The following is a 19,871-nucleotide window of genomic DNA, read 5'->3' on the forward strand; positions in this document are numbered from 1 at the left end:
ACCTCTTCATAATACCTTACATGAGAGTACATGCATCCTTCTTCCCAGAACCTGTAATTATAACTGTAAAAATTAAGTGTGTCTACTTACTACTTAGTGTAAAGTACCCTACTCCTACTCCTCATATGAGCTTTTGTCATATACGCACATTTTAAGATTTTGTAAAAGCTTCCACACCATGTGAAGACTACTCCAGACAAATCTTATCTTAGTAACTCCACTCTGATTTACCAATTCAGCTCTGCAGAGCCACTGCCAATCTAACAGTGCCAGTCCGTTTAGAGGATACAGGATTAGGCTGTTATGGAATGAAATTATACTGTTTCAAGGAAGTTATATAAATGCAGAAACTTTTACTACAAAAAAGGCTTTTTTAAGTCTAGTAAAAAACCCCACTTTATAATTAAATAAAGTCTGAAAATTGACTCAGAAACTATATATTATCCTTTATTTTAGGGATTAAAAAACGCCCAAAACATTCATCGTAGGTGGATGGAGCTACTGTTTCTAATTTGCAAAAGAAGAAATAAAACTCCAGAAGAAAAGTTCTAATTTATTTTTCTTTTTCTTTCACAAATGCTTAGCATTTAGAAGACTCTTCACCTTTGACCAAGTTTCTGTACAGATACACAAGTGGTGTCTAATTTATGTTAAAGGGGGAAAACGCATTTTGTCAAGGCAGTTAATATGAGGTAAAGTGTAAACTTAAAACATACTTTCTTTATAAGAATGAAAATAGCTTAATACAACAAAAAAGTAGACCGTAAATTACAATTATGCAATAATTTCATGAAGACTGAAAACAAACATGATGAATAATCTGAATTTATAATCAAATGTTTTTCTACCTCTTCCCTGACTGAAGTCAGGGTTGGTTTTTATTTTAATAGAAGCTTTCACTCAAAGAATTAAGATCACATAGTCAATTATTCTTTCTCAATTCTCATTTACTTTTCAACAAATCAAAGGAATATTTTACTGATGATTGTATTAAAAATATCCACATGTATTAGACTACCAGTTTATAGCTTTAGAACAGAAATTCCTTCTGCAAGAGAAGATTCATCCTAGCACACAACTAATGGAGGATGAGTAAAAATCATCCTACGATTTTCCTGTACAGAAATATATGACCATAATAAAGTATTTTGGAATATTTTTATATTGCAGCAATATAAGCAAATTTATACTAAATTAGTCTTCTGAAACGTTCTTGAAAACCCTAACAAACCAGCCTAACTAAGACACTGAGCTAAATGTCAAAGCAGCTGATGAAAGAATACAGTATGATGCAGGAAGAACAGTATTATAATGAAAGATTGTTTTTCTTTAGCATACTCAGTTTGTTAAGCTAAGGAAGAATGTAGCATGGTTAACACACTGAACTGAACACACTTCAGAGAGTACTATGAAATTTTTACAAGTACTCACAGATTTAGCCACAAGCCAACAGAAAGCCCTCTGAAATTTATTTACCATACATCTATTTACCGTACATCTATTTATTTATGAATAGAACAGAACATTTGGCATTGTAAAGGGTCTATAATGATCACCTAGTGAACTGCCTAACCACATCTGGGTTGACCAGAGAAAATGTTATTAAGGGCATTATCCAACTGTCTCTGAAACACCCTCCCAGGAAGCTGCAGAGAGCAGTGAGTCACCCCTCAGCCTCCTTTTCTCCAAACTGGACAAACCCAGACTCCTGAGCAGCTCCTCCCAGGACAGCCCTTCCAGCCCAGTGCCCTCCTCTGGATGCATCCCAGCGCCTTTACATTTCTCCTGAATTGTGCTCTAAACCCAATGACCTTCAGGGACTCATCAAATTTGCATGGAGACAAACAATAAAAAAAAAAAAATTAAAAACTAAATTTAATAGTGGATAAATCAATTTGCAGTTGCCAGCTACAGTATTATTTCACGCCTCAGTCCATAATGCAACATAAGAATATACAATTCGAGTTAATTCTTGTGCTCATTCACAAACTACGAATTTGTTCCGAAGTTAAGAAAGAAGGTTTACCAGTGCATTTCAAACAGGAATCTTTCAATACAAAGACAGTATTTACGCATGGAAAAATTGCAATAGTTTAAGGCTGCAATTACCAAGACCAAATATGCTATTAACAGCAATATAACACTTGTTGGTTTAAATGTACATAAAGCCCTTTGTTAACATAAAAATCACAGGATCACAGAATCACTGAGGTTGATTATCAAATTCAACCACTGAGATTATCAATCACTGAGATTATCAAATTCAACCTCTGAGATTATCAAATTCAGATTATCAAGTGAATCCTCTGAGATTATCAAATTCAACCTCTGACTAACCACCTACTTATCAATCAGTCCATGACACTGAGTGACAGGTACTGTCTTTCCTTTAACACCTCCAGGGATGGTGACTCCACCATTCCAAAGTTAAACAACCCTGTAAAGAAGAGAAAAAGTAGTACTCTCTTCCATGTCATTATGCTAGGCTTGACTTAATACATATTGAAGACGTTGCTGGATATTTTGATTTCCTTCCAGCCCACGTAGCAACAACAGAGGGTACACACTGCTAAGCTGCTTGCCTTTTGATTCCCTCTCCTATGCTTGTCCTCAAAAGGTTTTTTAATTGCTTACATCCACAACTCATCCTCCAATGTTTAAGAGGAAATGTGCCTTTAAAAAAAATTTCCTGTTTCTGATGGGGTCTGTTCTAATGAAGAGGAAGATCTCATGAATATTTGAAATATTATGCCAGTATATACTAGATTAATGCATTTTTGATAGAATTTTGCATCTCTGACTTACTTTTCAGGAGATCATAATTAATTTCACTGAGTCTAAAATTCACACATCAGTGATGCTTCTTGCAACACAAGAAACTTCACTAATTTATTAACTTTATGGCAGCATTAAATAAAACCATTACATTTCAGCTAGCATTATACAGTTTTACAGAAAATAAAAGCATTCTCTTTGCAAATATGGTAGTGAAACTTCAGTTCTTGGATCTTTATAATGTACACCTAAGTTAGTAAAAATTATCTGTAATTTTTAAAGTTTTTTTTTTTTACATTTATGCTCAATTCTCAGCTAATTAGCTCCTGTAAAAAGGCACAGTTAGCTGACTGTTTTGATAGCTAAGGAAGTAAAACAGTATCATAAACTGAGAGAGGATGTCCTTGTTCTTAATTACATCCAAGCTCCATGTAATGCAACAGTAAAAGTTTTTCATAAAACAAACAAACAAAAAAAAAAACCCAAAAAAAGGATATGTAGCCCATGAATTTTTACCTCTCAAAGAGCTCTAAAGAACTTAAGCATGGTGTTGTGTGTTTAACTGATACAAAGGCACACAATAATGACAATAATGCAAATACTAGTTATAAATCCAAAAGCTGCCTTTTAACTTTAAACTTCAAGTTTTTAACTTACGTTTTAGTAAGTATTACACATGAAAATAATTAGTCATTAGTTCCTTTGTAGATCCAGCAATTTAAAAAACACCTTATTTTAAAGTAAAGAATACACATATTGATTTTTTTTTTAATTTAGAAATATTGCATCATCATTCTACAATGTAAGAAATGGAGCAGACATAAACGTTAATATTTTATGGATGTTTCTCACATAACATTTTGGTGCTAATCTCACCAAAAAGTATCTTTTCAACATAGATTAATAGCTCATGGCCAAGACTGTGAAATAAAACTGGAAACACCTGGTGTCTCCCAGGTAAGGCTATCTCAAATGAAAACTAAAAGCAGTCAAAGATTGTTTCTCATTTTTCTGTTTTGCACAGTCAAATCAGAGAAAGACAGAAAGTCCCCTGAAACATCCCCCTGTTAAAGCATTTATTCTGATCCAGAAGAAAAGGGTGAGCTTCTTGTTCCTGCAAAGTATGTACCAAAATATAATAATTTAGGTAAAAGCAGATACATTGATATTAAAAAACTATGACAGTGCATTTACTTTCCCAATAGCATACCTTAACATGTAAAATTGTTACATTGTTCAGTATAAGACAAGAATTATTTATCTGACTTCATTTCAAGCATAACTAAAAACTTGACTCCACATTTCACCAGAAGCAAAATCTGCCATGATCTGTAAGGTACTACAAAAATTATAAGTAGACTTCTTACACAAGATCCTATTTATGCAAGATCTATTTTCGCTTTTGTACATATCGAATCTGCTGCCATCATAACTAAGATGGAAAGGACATTTCTACTGATGAGCAGTTAAAAGTGTCTTTTCTCTAAGAGTCCTGTCAATTTTCAAAGGAACTGCACCTCTTCTGCAAACACAGAAATACTGAGAAATAAGTCAGGAATAAAACGCTGATTTCCCTAATTCAGCCTGTAAAAAAAAAACTTGTGAGCTGCCCATTTCTTTTCTTTTGGTGGGTCAGACAACAGTCTAAACAATCTGTGTTCCAAACATGTCAAGAAAACTAAGAAGTCACCTGAAAAATATATCCAGACCTGGTCAAGAGAATACATACATGAAACTTCATGATGGATGAACAGCATCAAACTTTTATGGTCAAGTTTTCTTATATCTTAACACTGCAGTTACCTTCATAGGTCTATACAGATTTCCTCATGAGAAATGGAGGCTGTCTTAAACAATAAAAGGTGGTTAATGCAAGTGGTAGTAAGGCAAAGTTACCAATTTTAGAAGCAATTAATGGAGTGTTAAAAGGTAGTGTTTAGTCCTGACTTATGCGCCCATACACCTTCACATGGGTGGAGAAGCAAGAGAAAAATCTACTTTAGTCACTTTCAATTCCACTTAAGTGCTGCTTATACATGGTCTGTAACCATCACATTAAGCAAAGAAATAGTCTGATCTGGTACACACATATATTAGAAAGCTCACAAGTCACAATTCTTACATAATTTAATGAGAAGTCTTTACCAAAATCATCACAGAGCAATACATGCTAGAGGTGTCTTTCCACCCCTCAGGCCATTTCTGAACCTCATATTTGAAGCCCAGATGTGCTGGTTTACAGTCTCACCATCATAAGGGCTCTGCCAGCACAGCAGGTTATATGCTCACTCCTTAATCTGCTCCTTGCAGAACTGCCACCTAACTGTGATGGCTATAACCTCACACAACTACTGAACTTCCCTCTATGGTTTAAAATTAATCTGCACTGGGTGAGTCCTCCCAAAATCAGACATGCTGAGGTGCTCAAATCTTTATCAGCTGCCAGCAACTAAAGACTGTGCCACCACTGATCAAAAGTGTGAAGGGGACCACTCACAAAATTTATTTCCCAAAATAGGTTAACACATTAGCTACTGCGCAAAAACCCTGAGTTTCTAGATCTTGCTTAAATTCACATGGACACAGTTAACCCAGATTTAGCAGAACTCAGCATCACAAAATATCTCAGAGCACCAACACATTCAGTCATCCCTCCTGAAAAGAGTGTGGAACCTATACCCACCACCTTTCTATGGATTGTGTTTCACAGATTCACAGAGTGGCTTGGATTGGAAAGGACCATCCAGTTCCTAACCCCACACCATAGGCAGGGATGCCACCCCCTAGACAAGGTTGTTTCAAGGCTGTTTCTTTGCCTTTGAGCTACACATTCTTACTAGCATAACTGGTTATATGAAAAGTTATATGAAAAGAGAAAGTAGCGTCAGAGGAGAAAACGTAAAATCTAATGAGAATTTAAAGCTTCTGCAGCTAATATAGTTATATCTTTACTGACCCCATTTCTTGGTAAATGTCTTTCACATACATTGTTACAATGTACATTCATCATGACTTAAGCTTTTTTTCCAGAAGGCATTTCCTTTGCACAACCCTTTTAGTCCTCTGTGGGAAAGGAATAATGTAACCATTAGCTATACAAGAGATTTCAGATGTATTTTCCTTCTTTCAAGTGCTTGTTAATATGCAATTTCATACTGCAGACAATTCCACAGAAATATCCTTAAAAAGCATTACTGAGTCACAAGATTTCTATAACACTCTTTGTAAAAGCAAACAACAACCAGTCTCACACAATCGTCTTGGTGAAGGAATGGTTTACTTTTACCAAGATCCTATCTCAGTTTAAGTCTACTGAATATCAACTGACAAGCTCAAACAAGCAGAGAGATATTTAGATTGTAAAAGGAAATACATATTTCTTCATTTGAGTTGCTGCTGGTGAAAGACAGATACAATTTTATTGTAAAGGCACAAAGAACTTACATACTAAGAATGAAGACTTAGGAACAAAAACCAGATGGCAGCAAGAAAGTCAGCTCTCAAAGGTGAGTGACAACAGCATTAAGACTTCAGGCAAGCCCTCGTGAACAACATATTCAGGAGAAAAGTTGCAACAGAATGATGGGAGACGGTTTACATGACTTCAGAGAATTTTTCAAGCTCTATCATTGAAGTGACAGTCACAGGGATGACTTCACTGAGATGAAAGAACCAGGACTTTACTGTAGATTTAATTCATTACTCCCTCCAAGACAAATGCAATAAAAGCTTGTAAAAATCAATCTCTAAAGCTGTTGCGGTTTAGAGGAGGTTACAGCAGACTTTACCCTAGAGCTTCTCCACCCAGCCCGGTCCAGCGCCTCAGTGCTCCAAACCCTCTGTCCCAGGGCTGGACACTGCGCTCTCACCGGCCGGGGAGCCACATGGCTAGCTCTGGTTCGTCTGCTTCCACAACCGGCGGTGATAAAGGAGGCGAGGAGGGTCTGTGCAGTGTGTCCATGGAAGATGTTTATTCGCATGGTGCAGCAGAGGCCAACGACCTCCCCGAGGCAGAGGTGCCTCGAGGGCGAAGGCCTCACATGCACAGCCACATGTGGAGCATAGACACACGTGGAGCATAGACAGCAAGATGGCAGAGGGTAAGGGGCTTTATAGGGAAGCAGAGAGGGGCAGGGACAGCACACAGGCCCAGTGACCTCTGGGTACAGGGGAGGTACAGGGGCGGAGTTAGGGTACAGGAACCAATAGGGGAAACCCGAGGGAGTGGCCAGGGCCACGTGGGGTTAGGGTACAGGAACCAATAGGGAAAACTGGGGGCGTGGCTAGGACTATGTGGAGTAGGGAAGGCAGGACAATAGGTGACAAGTACAGTCGTTAAGAAAGGGGTGTGGGGAACTTGCAGCTATTATCACAATATAAAGCTATGCTCACTTTGGCCTACATACCTATGTTTGGAAGAGGGCCAGGGCAGTGCTGAAAAGGGCAAAATAGAAACAGATTACCAAGCTTCCTTGTGGGACCCTCAGGTATGCCAAGAGCCAACACTCACATGTAAAATTAAAAAACAAACACATGGCTTACATACTTTCTAAGTAAAAAGGAAATTCCTACTGAAAAAGTAAAGGAAATTCCATGATTGATAACAAGAAGTTAAACAGGAAAAGGCATTGGTGAGGTTACTGCTGGTTATGGAGTCATATTTATGCTTTATCTGTCTTAAAGGTTAAATAATTCTAGTTAATCACAAATGTCTTTGGAGAGGTTGGGAGGGTGGGTGGTTTTGGTTGGGTTTTTTTAAGTCGAATTTTTTGGTTGGTATTTTTGGCTATGTAGTTGTTTTCTATTCAGCACCTAGTTTTTTGTTTGGTTTGTTGTTGCTGGGGGTGATTGGGGTTTTTTACTGGTCTTGTGGGTTTTGAGGTGGGCAGTTTTGTTGGGTTTGTTGTTGTTTGGTTGGACTTTTTAAACACAGACCAAGAATCAAGAAGAATGATGTGGGGACCTGGAAAAAAACCTTGCTATTCTCTGACTTTCCAAAAGGTGGGAAAACATTTCAAGCATCGTGGCAAATATATAGTGAAGCTCAAGGCATTTTTCACTGAGTGAGCTTTCATCCTAATTTGAAAGCCAAGAGGAGATGTGACCATCATCCCAACAATTCCACTATTTTGGGACCCCTTCTTAAAGATGCAACACAGACCTATTCAGTCTCCTAGTCTCAGAAGACATATATCTAAAAATCTGAGGTCTCTGATGAAGTCCTACATAACCTGATATTGATGGCCTTTGCTATTGTCCAGCTGAGCCAACAACAGCCTCCAGACTGTATGACCTGTTTGCATACAGTGAGGAGGAATGCAATTTGTAGTGACAGATGGTAGTATCTACCAAAATAACCACAGAATCATTTGGGTCAGAGAAGGCCTCTAAGAAAAACAAGCCCAATCATTAATCTAGCACCACTGTCTTCACCAGTAAACCATGTCCCTAAGCTCCATATGCACATGCTTTTCTGAACACTTGCAGGAATGGCAATTCCATCACTTCTCTGGGCAGCATGTTCCAGCACCTGTTCATGAAGAAATTTTTCCTAATATCCCATCTAAACCTGCCCTGGCACAACTTGAGGCCATTTCCCCTTGTTTTGCCACTTTTTACAAGGGAGAAGACTCCAATCCCCACCTGGCTACAACCTCCTCTCAAGGAGTTGTAGTGATAAGGTCCCCCTGAGACTCTTTTTCTCCAGGCTAAATGCACAAGAGATTCTTCATCTGCTCTTCATCAGACTTTTGCTCCGGACCTTTCCTCAGCTCTGTTCCCTTCTCTGGACACATTCCAGCACCTCAAAGTCCTTCCTGAATTGAGGGGTCCAGAACACAGCATTTGAGCTGTGGCCTCACCAGTGGCCAGCACAGGACGATGGTTAATGCCATGCCCCTGCTGCCCCATTATTGCAGACACAGGCCAGGTGCCCCATGCCTTCTTGGCCAACTGGGCACAGCTGACTCATGCTCAGCTGCTGTTGACCAGCATCCCCAAGTTTTCAACGAGGCAGCTCTCCAGCCACTCTGTCCCCAGCCAGTAGCACTGCAGGGGGTGCTGTGACCAAAGGGTAGGACCTGACCTTTCACCTTGTTGAACCTCATACAATTGGCCTTGGTTCCTATTCAAACTTGTCCTGTTTCCTCTATAGAGCAATAACCTTGACATCAGAAACGGTTCAATAAATCCAGAGAACTTAAAGTTCTCAAATTCCCTAGAATGAATGCTCAGTGGGTAATATTTGATTAAAACAACTGGTTCTGCAGGATAAACCAAATCCTATTAAGGCACCCAATGCCAAGGCTTGTTATATACAAAAGGTGTTGGCTGTTGTTGTGGTTTTAGTCCAGCTGGAAATAAAGCCCCATGCAGACGACTCCCCTTCCCTGACCCACGTTGGTGACAGAGAGAGACAAAAAAAACTGCAAGACAGTTACAGAAGGTGTGTAAGTAAAATAAAACCAAAATAATAAAAACCAAATAAAAATTAAATTACTAGAACCTGTAGAAAAAGTACCAGTAGAAATGAAATTTTAAAAAAATATATACATCAGTGCTGGAAACAGCAAGCCCTTGCTGAACCTCGTTACTTGAATAGAGACTGGGAAAACTGCAAATCTCTGCAGCTTTCCTCAGGACATTCCCCTGCAACTCCTAAGTCTCAAGCTCTTGAGAAGTTCCTGAGCCTACACCATGCACAGAATGTTTACTCAATTCAGCTAAAGTCATTCCAGGACAGCAGATGTGACACCAGACAACTGGCCTCTAGCAGAATGTCAACAGTCCTGTGCCAGTTAGGATATGATCCTACCAGCTTCAGCAGAAAAAAGGGAGACAGGAGATCTCTACACCTCTTTCTATGTAGAACCATAACAATGAGAAGTTCTGTATATTCCTTTAGGATTGCTTTGATTCATGAAGAGCCTGTACAGGGTTGAGTCTTTCTAGGGAATTTCTGAGGAGAACTAAAATCAGGAAGGAAATAAATGGACACAGGTTCAAAGACAGCTCTACAGATAGGCAGACCTAAATTCATACTGTGATTATTTTCTCTGAATATTTCCACCATACCCATACTTCATTAATTTAGCTGTCATAACTGGACAATACAGTAATTTCACATTCCAGTGCTTTATTTGAAAATGCTAGATATGTGAAAATAAAAGCCATTTATGTTCAAACTACTGTATCTTCACTCAGATCCACAGTACTTCAAAAAACAAATTAAATTGTTAGAGATATGCAGTACTAAAATTTAACATCACTGAAATTGTGGCTTTCTACGGCAGCAACCAGGGCCACCAGTTTCTCAGGGTCAGTGTACATGTACCAGGACAACAGTGCAGCAGCATCATTCACTGCTTCTTGGTAAATTTTACCAAAATGTCATTTCAAAAGAAAAGAACACTTCTCCATTTTGCTTATTACACAATAAACCCACTTGGGAAGAAGTGAAATTATGTAGGCATACCAAGGTGTCTGTTTTAATCCAGACTTTTTATTATCCCACTGTAAGTTGAGGTTGTGCACAAAACAGCAAAGAAAGTGGCAAAGATTTCAGATTTGCCATTGTCACATCTTCTAAAAGCACATCTCTCTAGCACAGGCTAAGGGTTAAATTCCTATGACAGTCCAAAAAATCAAGATAAGAATTGGTCATATTTAATGCAGCAATGAATAAACTGAATGGGTTACCAGAAATTCATGTTACCTTCCAATTTCAACACTGAAGCTCTCCTCTGGTTAATAAATTCAGTAGGTGCACAACTTGTATTCTAACAGTTGTCATTGGAAGTCAATGACACTTGAATTATACATCTGTTTAACTGCCTTCTTAGACTTAAATCTAACATATTGACTGATATGCTTCAAAAAACCCCAAATCTTAACAGAAATAGCAACGCATTTCCTAATCCAAAAGCCTCTAGATCCTCAAATCAATACAGTCAAAATATTACCTGGATCATTATGTGAGTGAGGCACAACAAAAACTTGAAGTGGTTCACTGTCCCATTCATTTTCATTGTATGTGATATCAAATCCTTGTTTCCAAACGCCACCATCTGGATTATCGAAAGGAAGAATGTCGTAGACATCCAGCATCTAAAAAAGAAAAATTAAAGGAGTATAAAACATGAATTCACAGAAACAGTTCTGCTATTAAAAAACAAAGCTGTTTTCCCCAAAAACAGATCAGCTAGTTCATTACAGAGGGTGAGATGACGTGCCAAATGAATAGAAAACTGAGAAATGAGAGCAAGTTTCAAATCACACTAGGACACCCAAGACACAGCTGGCAGGAAGAGGACCATTTGGCAGGCTCTGTTCTAAGGAAACTGACAATGATTAGATAAACAGTAGGATTAAGAGCCTTAAGTCACAAAAATTATGGCAGCTCACAATGGCATTGGGCAGGAGGGCATGAAGAGGATTATACAGAATAGCACAGTAAATTAAATAGGGAAATGCAGGAAATGAAGAAAATAAACTGAGCAAGATGGAATGGCAGTATGAGAGAGATCAAGGCAAACATCAAATTCACAAAAGGGAACGGAAAGAAACTATCAAGAAAAAATGTTCATAACTATAGCCAATTGCTATAACAAAACTTCTTGTACATTTCCAATACACTAATTGTACAAGGAAAGATATATTTCATTTGTCAACACAAATAAAATGTTACAGGTAAATAAAGTAATTCTAGAATTAGTTTAACAAGTTCCTATGAAATTTAGGGAACACCATGTGTTTTCAAAGAGAATCTACTAATGTGAGATTCAGGGAGGGTTTGTTTTTTTTTTTGGTAATACTCTGGTTTGCTTTTAAAAAACAAAACAAGATATAACCATGAATTGACATCAGACAAGCCTTTCCTGACACTTGAGTTTAATAACTAAAGTTTAATTGGTTCCAAAGGCATGTTAGCATACAACTGTACATCTGACAAACTTTCTACAAAAATAATTCATCTACACAAAAAAAAAGACTCCTATAGCAGTCATTCACTACTTGAACACAAGAGTTAAAACTTCCCAGTGGTAAACTGCTTTCTAACCTGCTAGAAAAACCTTAAAAACTACGGATATCTGAAACAAATATCTGAGTAAAGAACTTAAGGCTTTGCAATTGTTGACGTTGGCCTCCATCCAGCTGATCTCTCATTTTTCCTCATCAACAGAAAAGAGGGAGAAATATAAAATGTTATGGGTGAAGATAAAAACAGGGAGATCACTTCCCAATTTCCATCACAGAAAAAACAGATATGACTTCGGGAACATTAAATTAATCTGTTGCCAATTAAAATAGAGCTGGATAGCGAGACATCTGTCCATGTTTCCTCTCTATCATTCTCTCCTTCTCACATTTTTTGCCTGCTCCAGCATGGGGTCCCTTCCACAAGCCACAGCACTTTAGGAGCTCCTCCAGTGTGGATGCCCCATGGTTCCAGTTCCTCCTGAAAACAACTACCTGTTCTGGCATGAGGTCCTCCACAGGTTTCAGAGAAATACTTGCTCCACTATGGTCTTCCCCACCTGCTCCAATGAATAAATACCTACTCTGCTTCCTTCATCAAGGACCATGGTGTTCACAGAGCTGTCTGGTGCTCTTTTTTAGCCTTATACCACACTGACAGGCAGCATTTTACCCCTTTGTAAAACCTATTCTGCCAGAGGTACCACCACCCTTTGCTGATGGAAGCTGTATCCTGTGGTGGGTTTGGAGCTGTGTCTGGCACAGGGCAGGACTGGCCTCTCCACACAGATACTGGAGTTCCTCACTGCCAACATCCGGACATCTGCACCCAGAGCATTCCACCCTCACCTCTATTAAACACTTACTTAAGAACAGTCAATAAAATATACATTCAGCACATATTCTTCACGAACTTCACTTACATTTACAAAAAAAAACCATTTCCCACACTAAAATCAAAGTGACATAAAAATACTGAGAAGGTGGAAACTTTTACATGCACTCACATACAAGGTAAATCTCCACTCCTTTTCCTTTCACCTCATAAAAACAACAAAATAATTCTCAGTTACCTTACTCTGGCAATGTCCAATCCAAGTTTTGGGCACCACTACTCCTATCTCTTAATCCTCAAGACCCAGATTTTGGTGTTTAAAACAAGAGCAGTGGGTTGACCTTGGCTGGGTTGCAATCTGTCAGCCAGAAAAGGTGAATCCACCATAGGCCTTTAGCTTAAGGTATAAAGGGAACTGAGTAATTAAGAAGGGAATACAACACAGTAATCCTACATCCAGCAGAGCCTCAGCTGGTCCTGCAATGTGCACTAGATACCTACAAGCTGTGAGATTCCATGTACACCTGACATCTAGAGCCTGTATGAGATCATCCTGTCACGTCACTGCTCCCCCAGGATTGCTTCCATCTTTGGGCAATATTGATTAGTGAAAAACATAGGTGCAATACCTGAAGATCTGTGTATTCCATACTGTCAGCTTGAAGGGTCCAAATAAGGGTTATGTTGAAGTTAGTAAGTCTAATAGCCCATTTTCTTAAAAGGCTAGCTTATAAATTACATAAATAATAAATAATATATATGATATAATATAGATATTTTATTATTACATATTTTCTAAATATAGTATTTTCTAAAATCTGAGTTTGAAGAACTGTATTTTTTCTCTGCAATACAACATTCTGAAGAAAATGTGATCATATACTCTGTAAATTTCTCAGTTTACAATGAATGACCTTAATACTGATAAACTCTTTGGACATTTCAATCATAAAAGCATTACTTGATTAAAAAGTCGTAACTCGTGGAATTCCACACATTCCAATGAGTTTTTCTTATGGATGCAGTCTGAATTTAACATGCAACTTTCTGCAGTCTTCAAAACACTGATTTTTACAGCCCATAACATTCATAATGTTTTCCCTAACATCTACAGCTTTACGGCTATTTCCAACCATGCTGATACTGCTATGAGCTCAAGGGACAGAAACTGCAATTCAAGAAAAAGATCTTGGAATCTTACCAACAGTTGTCTGAACTAACTGCTTCAATGACCTGACCCATCATCCAGACATGTTTGCTTCTTTGCAAAGGCCTGAATTCTGGATATTATAGAGGAACTGTCAAAGCTTGTCCAACTCAATGGCTACTAACCCTTGTTGTCCTTCCATGTGGGTATGTAATACTGCCAGAGGCAACCCAGACAGCATCAAAAGTGACTGCAGAATTCTGTAGGTAATCAGGGTCACAGGCCTCTTCTATCCACCAGTGGGGGGTAAGAGTGTGAGAGGAGAACACTGATAGTATAGATGAATAATTGGCCTCAGAGTTTGGGGTTCTCCAGGACCAAGGAAGTGATTCTCCCTCTGTACTGGGCACTGGTGAGGCACCTCAAATCCTGCATCCAGTTTTGGGCCCCTCACTGCTAGAAGGACACGGAAGTGCTGGAGTGTGTCTGGAGAAGGAAACAGCTGGGGAAGGGTCTGGAGCACAAGTCTGATGAGGAGCAGCTGAGGGACCTGGAGGTGCTCAGCCTGGAGGAAAGGAGGCTCAGGGGGACCTTCTCACTCTGCACAACTCCTGACAGGAGGGTGTAGCCAGGTGGGGGTCAGGCTCCGCTCCTCGGTAACAGGCAATAGGTCAAGAGGAAACAGCCTCAAGCTGTGCCATGGGGTGTTTAGATCGGGTATTAGGAAAAAATTCTGCACTGGAAGAGTGGTTAAGGATTGGCACAGGCTGCCCACAGAAATGGTGGAATTGCCATCCCTGAAACTGTACAGGAAAGCACATGGATGTGGAGCTTCGGGACATAGTTTAGTGATGAACACAGCACTGCCACATTAACGACTGCACTTGATTTTCTTAGATTCCATGATTCTATGGATCAGAAGCCAACAGAGAGTTTATGGACAAGGACTAAAAAGCAGACCAGTATGTTTGACAGTGTGGTTGATGTGTACAATAGGCCTGTAGGGGCCTGTCTGCTGCAGGCCCTCTGATCAGGGATAACAAGAGGGGAGGCCCTCCACAGATATTTGCAGGGCCTGGTCCTCGTGGGGAACTTCAATCACCCTGTTATGTGATCAAGGTACAACACCTTGATCACATAAGCCAAGCATAAATCACCCAGAACGTTCCTGGAGCACAGCAGTGGCATACTCCTCATCCAAGGGACCAAGAAGGCAGGGAGGAGAGGTGCTCTGCTGCACCTCCCACTTGCCATCAATGAGGGTCTCAGCAGGGCTGTGAAGCTCACTGGCAGCACTGGCTGCAGTGACCATCAGACTGTAGAGTTCAAGACTCTGAGAGGTGGGAGGGGAGCGAAAAGCAAGATCACATCCCTTGACTTCAGGAGCGCGGGCTCTGGACACTTTGCCTGGCAAGATCCCACGGTGTAAGGCCTGGGATGGAAAAGGGGCCCAAGAAAACTGGTTAATACTTCCCCTGCTAATAATGATCACCTCCTCCAAACTGCTGAGAAGTTCATCCCAAAAAGTAGGAATTCAGGCAAAAATGCCTGATTACCTACATGGATGAACAAGCAGCTCCTAGCAAAACTCAGACACAAAAAGAAAGCCTATGGAGGGTGAAGGCAGACACAGGTAATGGGAGAGTGTGGTGAATTGACCCTAGCTGGACATGAGGTACCCACCAATGCCATTCTGTCAATCCCCTCTCCAAGTGGGCAGGGGAGAGAAAATATAATGAAAGGCTCACAAGATAAGACAAGGGCTGTTGCAACGTGGAGTTTTAGGATTCCATGTGCTCCTTTGTCCCTCTGCTTTGTATACCATTGGTTCATTTTGAAATATGCTCTGCTGTACCTCAAAACCTATTGGTGTGTAACCCTCCTGCCAATCTTCCCTTCGTCCTCCTGGGACTGGCTCAGAGAGAGCTAGCCCCTGCCCCCTCTCCTTCCCCTTAAAAGGCAGAGCCTGGACCAGCTCGAGCTTTTCCATCTCTGGGCTGCTAGCATCTCCTCCCTGCCTTGTGTCCCTCCCCCTTCTCCTTCCCTGCACCCCTTTTCCCGTTACCCCAAATAAACATGCCTAGCAGAACAGAGATGGAGTCCAGTTCTTCCTTAGTCTCACTATATTCCTGCTTGAATTGATGTGGTTGGAAGACTGCCGCCATGCCGCAGAACCTCGGGCGCCGCCCGCCCCGAATTCGGTGGGTTTACACGAACCAGAGACCCAGTCCGGGGGGGCAGCCGGCCTGTGCCGCCCTCCTGGCCCGTGACACAACAAAGGGCGAGGAGAGATCACTGACTGATTATCATCATGGGCAAAACAGACTTAGGGAAATTAGTTAAATTTATTATTAATCAAAATCAGAGTAAGATAATGAGAAGTTAAATGCTAGAAACACCATGCCCCCCACCCTTCCCTGCTTCCCAGGATTAACTTTATTCTCAATTCTCTACTTCCTCCATTCACTGATGCAGGGAGACAGGAAATGGGGATTGTGGTCAGTTTACCACATGTTGTTTCTCTGACCACTTCCTCCTCACGCAGGAGTCCCTTCCCCTGCACCAGTATGGAACTCCTGCTACTGGAGACAGTTCTCCGTGAGCTTCTCCAACATGAGTCCTTCCCATGGGCTGCAGTTCTTTATGAACTGTTCCAACACAGGTCCCTTTCCACAGGGTGCAGTCCTTCAGGAACACACAGACCCCACAAGTCACAAATTTGACAGCAAACCTGCTTCTGTCTGGGTGCCTCTCTCCACAGGTCCTGCCAGGAGCCTGCTCCAGCAAGGGCTTCCCACGGCATCACAGCCCTTCTTGGGCATCCCCCTGCTCCAGCATGGGCTCCTCCATGGGCTGCAGATGCATCTCTGCATACCCATGGATCTCCACAGGCTGCAGGCGCACTGGAGCTTCACCATGGTCTGCACCATGGTCTGCAGGGGAATCTCAGCTCTGGCACCTGGAGCACCTCCTGCCCCCTCCTTCTCCACTGAGCCTGGTGTCTGCAGAGCTGTTTCTTTCACTCTCACTCCTCCCTGTTCTGGCCACGATTACTATACAGTATCTTATTCTTCCCCCATCTGAAATTTTATCCCAGTGGTGTTACTACCATGTGATTGGCCCAGCCCTGGCCAGAGGAGAATCTGTCTTGAAGCCAACTGGCACTGGCTGTCAGACATGGGGGAAACTTCAACTAGCTTCTTTCAAAGCTAATATATATATTATTATTTAATATATATATTATTATTTCAAAGCTAATATATATACTTCTTTCAAAGAAGCCACCCCTGCAGCCCCCACCCATAGCAAATACTGATCAAGCAAATGCAATACAGGGAGGAATACAGAAACATTGTCTGACCACCCAGAGATGAAGTTAGGAAAGCTAAAGAACAAATAGGATTGAACCGAGCAGAAGTGTCAAAAGCATCAGGAAGGGCTTCTTTAAGCAGGCAGGTGACAAAAGGAAGGCCAGGATCTACTGCTGAACAAGGGAGGGGACGTGGTGACACAGGGCATGGGAAAGGGTGAGATACTGAACACCTTCTTTGCCTCAGTCTTTACTAGCAAGATCAGCCTTCAGAAATTCCAGGTTTCATAGAGGAGGGGAGAGAACTGGTCAGAGGGAGATGTCCTTCTTGAAACAGGGTCAGCTCAGGGAATATTTAAACTAGTTGAACATATCGAAGTCCATGGGCCCTGGTGGGATGCACCCATGCGTGCTGGCTGTTGTCACTGCAAGGCCACCCTTAAGAGACTTTGAGTAATCATGGTGATTAGGAGACGTGCCCAAAGACTGGAGGAAAGCAACATCACTCCTTATCTTCAAGAATAGCAAGAAGGAGCACCCAGCAAAATCCCTGTGATGGTGACCGAGCACTGGTGAAGGCTGCCCAATCACCATCCTTGGACATACTGAAAAGTCACCTGGACCTAATCCTGGACACCTGACTCTTGGTGGCCCTGCCTGAGCAGGTGGTTGGACCAGATGAGGTCTCTGCCAACCTCAACCATTATGTTATTTTGTGATTCAAATGTTCATCAGAGGCAGTTTAAAAAAGCCAAGAAAAAAAAAAAAATCAAAAACTTCCACTGTAATAAACGAAAGCCAAATCCGGCTGAAATCCCTACACTTATGCCAAGACATCTTAAAGACAGAAGTTAAATCTTTTTTGTCTTTCACAGAACACCATCCTCAGTGGGAATTGTGCAAAGGATTAATGACAAATTGCATCATCACTTGAACAAGTTATATGATTGCAAGTGAAAAATAAGTTCCAAGACTTTAGTAAGTAACAAGCAAAAGCAGTTAAAGTATTTCATGAACCTATTTTAGTTTCACATTTAAGTACAAAATACTGATACTGTAAGAAAGGACTTTGTAAAAACAGTAGGCAGATAGAAATTCAAAAAGTATGCTGCCTGTCTTCATTATGGCTGCTTCAGAAGACAACTATATTGCTACAAGCTTTTCATTAAAAAATTGAAATGTTATCAGTTGTCTTTCTTTTTTCCATATAGGTTTATTCATTCTCTATACTAAGGGACTCAAACTGCTGAAATAATGCAAATTTCATGAAAACATAACATAGACTCCTAACAATGAATACTGAACTACTGCTCAGAAGAAATAAAAGCATAGGTTGTGCCTCTTCAAGCTACCTTTTTAAAGAGTGATTCATGTCTCATTTTCAAAGAGTAACATTACTGAGCCTGATGTTAGATGCTTCAGCAGTTGAAATGGACAAGACAGGATGTCTTGTCACTGTATTATTTAAAAGACCTTCCAGCTCAGCATGATGGCTATTGAGAATTCCATCTTCTCTGAGCACAAATGCCAGACACTTCTTGAACCACTAAACTAAAGAAGCATCAGGTCATATCCATATTTAATCCAGTGTTCTTCGTTTTTCTGGTTTTATTAGCCATCTCCATAATTTATTTTTTGGTAAAAAGTGCACATTAGTCTTTTACTTGATTTGAATTACAGCATTCTCAAATCAGCCTTATTTTCAGTTTCTATCTCAATTATAGTTTCCTACCTACTTACAAACAGCACAAATAGCAAGTAAACAATTTTGTGATTTATAATTACTCCATGATAAAAACATCCTTTAGCTGTCTCATCTGAGAATCTTTTGGTCTCATGTTGTTACCAACTTGCTTTTTCTGTTTTATGAAAAGAAAACCCATGTCTTTGAGTAGCAAATCCCATAATACTGAACCACCACAAAGCTTTTTCATCCATATTTGAATGCCTTCTTAAAATGGTTTCTCCATTACAGGAGATTATGATCAACTTCCATGATTTATTCAGTGAAGGCTTTTTGCTTCATTCTTGTATTGGTTTGAAAACAAACCAGTGGGAGATCACAAGTCAAGATTGAAATTAAAAATAAGTGAAATAATACAAGGAAAAGCACTGACAAAGTCAGATACAACCTAACACCCTGTTAGGGTGGTAGTAGCAGTCCAACTGAAGTAGTCCAGTTGAAGCGGTGATCCTGTGAAGGTCTAGTCTTCAGCTGAAGATCCAGTGTAGCTCTCGTCCTCTGGGAACCCAGTAGACAGGGCTAACTCAGGCAGTTCCAAGGCCAGGTTATATCCAGGTGGGAACACCTGGTTCCTCCCTCCTGGGCAGAGCATCCCACAATGGGATGAGATAAGTCCATGAGTCACACGGTGGGTCCCTGATGGCCCATTGCCTGTCATGTGGGGTGGGTCATTAGCAGCTGGTAACAGCTAACAGATGGCCCATTGCCTGTCATCCAGAGTGGGTCATTAGCAGGTGATAGCAGCTAACGGCCCACAGCTGGTGGTAATAGAATACTTAACTACATCTATATTGCAGCCTAGGACATTATCCACCCCTTATTCTATTACCATCTACAGAGTTCTCACTTAAGATAAGGTCTCCTTGTGGTACACAACAGGTTTCCCCATCTGCCTTCATCACCCACCAAGTATAACCAGGTCCTTGGGCAAAAACCACTCCACGGATGGGTTTGCCTTTCCCTGAGGTGGGACTAATCCAAACAGTCTTTCCTAAAAAACCTCTTATGTGTACCAAAGGGACTTTATCTCCATTCACTGTGTGCAAAGGTTCGGACTCGGCAGGACCGGCTCGATTGATAGAAC

The 19,871-nt window shown here is 40.6% G+C and overlaps 1 protein-coding gene across 1 annotated transcript in view; it reads right to left on the reverse strand.

Moving 5' to 3' along the window:
• Nucleotides 1–19,871, reverse strand: part of MAN2A1 (mannosidase alpha class 2A member 1) — a 124,774-nt gene that overhangs the window by 84,676 nt on the left and 20,227 nt on the right. The window contains exon 3 of the mRNA XM_085043266.1: nt 10,737–10,881. Coding sequence (XP_084899392.1) covers nt 10,737–10,881 — 145 coding nt within the window. The remainder of the gene's footprint in view (nt 1–10,736; nt 10,882–19,871) is intronic.

This window comes from Lichenostomus cassidix, chromosome Z (assembly GCF_008360975.1).
Source record: "Lichenostomus cassidix isolate B80296 chromosome Z, HeHo_3.0, whole genome shotgun sequence".
Taxonomy (NCBI): Eukaryota; Metazoa; Chordata; class Aves; order Passeriformes; family Meliphagidae; genus Lichenostomus; species Lichenostomus cassidix.